General features: G+C 56.6%; 1 protein-coding gene across 1 annotated transcript; it reads left to right on the top strand.

Moving 5' to 3' along the window:
* The first annotated feature begins 2,193 nt into the window (after positions 1-2,193).
* On the top strand, positions 2,194-3,057 carry NFILZ (NFIL3 like basic leucine zipper). The gene has a single exon (XM_040449668.1). The coding sequence runs from the start codon at positions 2,194-2,196 to the stop codon at positions 3,055-3,057; it is 864 nt and encodes a 287-aa protein (XP_040305602.1).
* Positions 3,058-4,851: the final 1,794 nt, after the last annotated feature.

Genomic DNA, 4,851 nt, shown 5'->3' with positions numbered 1-4,851 from the left:
GAGGGCATCGTAGACCATTTGTCTTTTTGTGACTGGCTCGTTTCGCTGAGCCTCACACCTTCAAAGCTCATCCGTGTTGCAGCAGGTGTTAGACTCTCCTCCCTTTTAAAGGCTGAATCAGGGGCGCCTGGGTGGCGCAGTCGGTTAAGCGTCCGACTTCAGCCAGGTCACGATCTTGCGGTGCGTGAGTTCGAGCCCCGTGTCGGGCTCTGGGCTGATGGCTCAGAGCCTGGGGCCTGTTTCCGATTCTGTGTCTCCTTCTCTCTCTCTGCCCCTCCCCCATTCATGCTCTGTCTCTCTGTCCCCAAAATAAATAAACGTTGAAAAAAAATTTTTTTTTTTTAAAAAATAAAGGCTGAATCATATTCCATTGTATGGCTGGACCACATTTTGCTCCTCTGTTCATCTGTTCATGGACACTTGGGCTGTTTCCGCTTCTTAGCCATCGTGAATGCTGCTGCTGCTGTGAACATAGGTGTGTGGCTATCTCTTTGAGACCCTGCTTCCAATTTTTCTGGGTGCATGCCCAGAAGTGGAGTTGCTCGATCACAGGGTAGTTCTATGTTTAATTTTTTGGAGGAAACGCCATACTGTTTTCCACAGCGGCTGCACCGTTTTACATTCCTGCCCACAGTTCGCGAGAGTTGTAATTTCTTTACCTCCCGGTCAACACTTGCTATTTTCTGTTTTGGTTTGTTTAAAAAAAATTTTTTTTTTCAACGTTTATTTATTTTTGGGACAGAGAGAGACAGAGCATGAACGGGGGAGGGGCAGAGAGAGAGGGAGACACAGGATCGGAAACAGGCTCCAGGCTCCGAGCCGTCAGCCCAGAGCCCGACGCGGGGCTCGAACTCACGGACCGCGAGATCGTGACCTGGCTGAAGTCGGACGCTTAACGGACTGCGCCACCCAGGCGCCCCTGTTTTGGTTTGTTTTAATGGTAGCCGTCCGGGTGGATGTGAGGCGATATCTCGCTGTAGTTTTGATTTGCGTTTCCTTTAATGATTAGCGCTGTTGAGCCTCTTTTCACGTGCTTGTGGACCAGCAGCGTATCTTCTTTTGAGAAATGTCTGTTCAAGCCCCGTGACCATTTCTGAATTGGGTTATTTTTATTTTTATCTTGTTGTTGTTGCTAAGTTGTAGGAGTTCTCTGTATGTTCTGGGATATTAATCCCTTATCAGATCTATGATTTGCAAATATTTCCTCCCACTCTGTGAGCTATCTTTTTACTTTGAGGGTGGTATCTTTTGATGCACAAAATGTAAACATTTTTATAGAGTCCAATTTTTTTTTCTATTGTTACCTGTAGGTGCAATATTATAAAAAAAATGACTCTATCGGTGAATGAATGGACAGGGAGTGGATGGGTGGGTGTGTGAGTGGCAGATGTGGAGATGATTCTGTAGTCGGATGGGGGATAGATGGAGTGTTGGAGTGAGCAGAGGGATGGACAAATCAGATGGTGGGTGGGTGCTTGAGGGGATAAATGGATAGATGGTTGAGTAGGTGGGTAGAGGGATGGACAAATGGACAGTTGAGTGAGTGCATAGATGGATCGATCATCTTATGAATGTGTGGGTAGGCGGATGGATGGATGGGCAGATGCGAAATTCTGGCCATGTATCGAGGAGGTCTTGGGACATAGCCTAGGCACAATTCAGATGACTACTGGCTTATTTTTTGAACCCAGCCTGACTCAGTTTAACTCCATGGACACACATTCTCCCTTTCCAGGTTCAGCTCTCTTTCATTCTCCCTCTGGGTCTCCAAGGATCTTAACCTGGAGCTCAGACCAGACTGAGCTCTAGGCTTCTCAGCTGACTTCTCAGCGGTAAGAACCCCGGGGAAAGAGCCTGCATCCTCTAAGGACACGGTCAGTGCCCCACCGGCTCTCCGTGAAGACCGTGGTCTGCTCCTAAGCTTTCCCCGGCCAAGCGGCCTCTCTGGAAGCCTCCCCCACTCCTCTGCCAGACACCCAATGGTCCCACCAGCTCCTCTCCTGTTCCTCTCCATTACATCCCTCTCCGCCTCCATCCTGGTCACCCCCCACCCTCCCCGCTCCCACTCCACCTGCGCCCTTACCTGTCTGTGATGGTGGGGTCACAGGATAAATTAGAGGGAGGGTCATCCTGGTCAGCCTCCTGCCTCCTGTCCAACACCCCTCTCTTGTGTTCCAGGTGCCCCAGGCAGCCATGGACGTGGGTCTCTCCAGCCTGCCAGTTGTATCTCAGGGTTGCAGCAAGACCCTGCGGGGAGCACGCGGCAGGGGTCCGGCCATCCGGAGGCAGCGGGAGTTCATGCCGGAAGAGAAGAAGGACACAGTTTACTGGGAGAAGCGGAGGAAGAACAACGAAGCCGCCAAGAGGTCCCGGGAAAAGCGGCGTCTCAATGACGCGGCCCTCGAGGGCAGGCTAGCCCTGCTGCTGGAGGAAAACGCTCTGCTCAGGGCTGAGCTGTGGACACTGAGGCATCGCTTTGGCCTTTTGCCCTCCGTCGCTGGCTCCCGGGCCCTGCCCCTGCAGGCCATGCTGTGGGAGGCCCCCTGGACTGGGGACCCCTGCTCTAGGGCCGACCCCCTCCCCTCCCTCTCTGGCTCCCGTGGCTGCTTTTTGAGGCCATGCGCCCTGGACACTGGGGTTCCGGGATGCGGGGGCTGTCTGGTGGCCCACAGGTGGACTGGTCTGGCCACCTCCCCCAGGTGCCCGCAGGACCCTGCGCCCCCTGCCCCCAAGAGAATGGACATGGCCTTGCAGGCTGCCCTCCCAGCTGCCTTATTCAGTTGTCACCTCCTGGATGGGCATGGGGGGACCAGACCGGAGCTCAGGCCCTTCTGGAGGCTGTGGTCACCCATGCCCACTGGTTACCAGGCTTCGGGGCCCTCAGATGTGTTGCTCACACCCTCTGCTGACCCGATGGAGCTGCCTCCCGGGGTGGTCTATCCTGTCCCAGGGAATGACTCCGAGGGTCAGCCCTCCCTGCCCCACAAACTGCGCATCAAGTCCCAAGCCTCGGGCAGAGTGCCTCCAGGGCGGGCGGATGGCCGGGGTCCCCTCTGAGGGCTCCCCGGGGGGCAGGGCTGGCCTGCAAGGGGATTTTGGGACTGAGCATGGGTTTGTGCGGGGGAAGATGAGTGGCTTGCCCCTGACTCAGCTCCCAGCACTGGGCGAGGCCACAGAGGGGGTCCACTTCTCAGTGTCCAGGTCTGGAGGAGGGGACAGGGTTTCAACTCGGATCATACGTGGTTCCCATCCTGCCTGAAGTATGTGCTTTGGGTAGTCCCTTTCCCTCCTCCCTCCCTCCTCCCACTCTCCTCCCTCCCTTCCTTCCCTTACTCCCTCCCCCCTCCCTGACTTCCATCCACCATTCATTCATTCATTCATTCACTCATTCTCTCTCACAATTTCCCCGTCCCCTCACCCGCCCACTCATGATCTTTGAACCCTCCCTCTGTGCTCAGCTTAGTGGCCAGTGTGAGGACACCCTCCCGGCTTTGGGATTCCGATTCCGGAGGTAGTGGTGGGGGTTTGGGGTTGCACCTACTGAGGGCCATGCTCAAGAAGGAGGTAATGTCTCAGGATGTCTGAAGCCTTGTGTCTTAGGGGCTTACTTAGCAGCTAGTTTGGGAGCCAGACTTACCCAGTTCAGATGGCTTCCCCTTGTGTCTTGGGTCAGGGTCTTGAAGCATCGGAACATGTCAGCAATATTGGGGGAGGGGTGGGAGTCCATTTCTTCTCTCTCCCTGGCTGCCCATGGCCGCTGAGCACGCACACTCCCAGCTGGACAGGAGAAGGGACCATTCTGCGGGGAAGGTCTCCCAGGGACCCTGGAGCCCCACAGCTCATGAAACCTTCCCGCCTCAGTTTCTCACTCAGTTAGATAAAAAGCCCCCAACTCCGACTGTGGGGAGAACTGGGTGGGGGGGCCCTCCTCCGGGCGGATGCGGTCTCTGAGTCCTGCATGCCCTTGGCCAGCTAGCTCTGGGTCATTGGGCCTCAGGCACCCCACCCCTCTCCCCAGAAGCCTCAGGGGCTGGGCCCTTCTTGGCCACCCTGGGTTTGTCACGGTCACAAATGTGTGCCAGCTGAGAGCACTGCTCCTATACCGGGCAGCGTGGGGGACTCGCCCGTCACTGCCCAGCCCCTCTCTACCTGCTGCCTCCTTGGTTCTGCTTCCAGGCCAGGACTGGGCAGGGTCAGCCCACCCCTGCCCTGTGCTCCGCCTTCCAGTGGGAGCAGAGAACAAGGGCCCGGCGAGCCTCCCATCCTGCTGGGCACAGCTTGGCCGGCACTGCCCCTCCGAGGAATGTGCTGCTGGCTCAGCCACTGCCCTTGGGCACAGACAGGTGGGAGACACCCAACAACGCCTTTGGTCTTGGCTCAGAGACTCACATCTCCCAAGAGTGTCCTGGGGAGGCAGGAAGGAGGGCTGCCTGGAGGAAGCGGCACCAGCCTGTCTCTCCCCAGCCAGTGCCCACAGCTGGGACGGTGGAGCCTGAGCGTGTACAGGAGCCAACGTCCAACGCAAAGGGACCACACAAGCTGTGGCTAATCCTGCACAAAGGCCTTTAGTGAAACTCTGGTCCTGACTGACCAGAGGGATATTTTAAAAAGCTTAAGGGAGAGGGAAGAAGGAATGGGGGTGGCTGTGTGGCACCCCACTGCTGGGAGATGTAGGTGGCTTGGTGCTTCCTCCTGACAGGGCCACCTGGTCGGTGTCTGAGGTATCTGGGACCAGCTCGCCCAGGCCCTATGGACTCAGGGGAGCGGGGGCTGGCCACCCTTGGGTCACTCAGGCCCCCTTTAACCTTCCAGCCCCAGCTGGAAAAGCCCAGAGAAGAATCTTCCTAAAGC

The sequence above is a fragment of the Herpailurus yagouaroundi genome, unplaced genomic scaffold (genome assembly GCF_014898765.1).
Source record: "Herpailurus yagouaroundi ecotype Mexico unplaced genomic scaffold, PumYag 200, whole genome shotgun sequence".
In the NCBI taxonomy this organism is placed as follows: domain Eukaryota; kingdom Metazoa; phylum Chordata; class Mammalia; order Carnivora; family Felidae; genus Herpailurus; species Herpailurus yagouaroundi.
The sequence above is the reverse complement of the archived record's forward strand: the minus strand, read 5'-3'. Positions and strand labels throughout refer to the sequence as shown.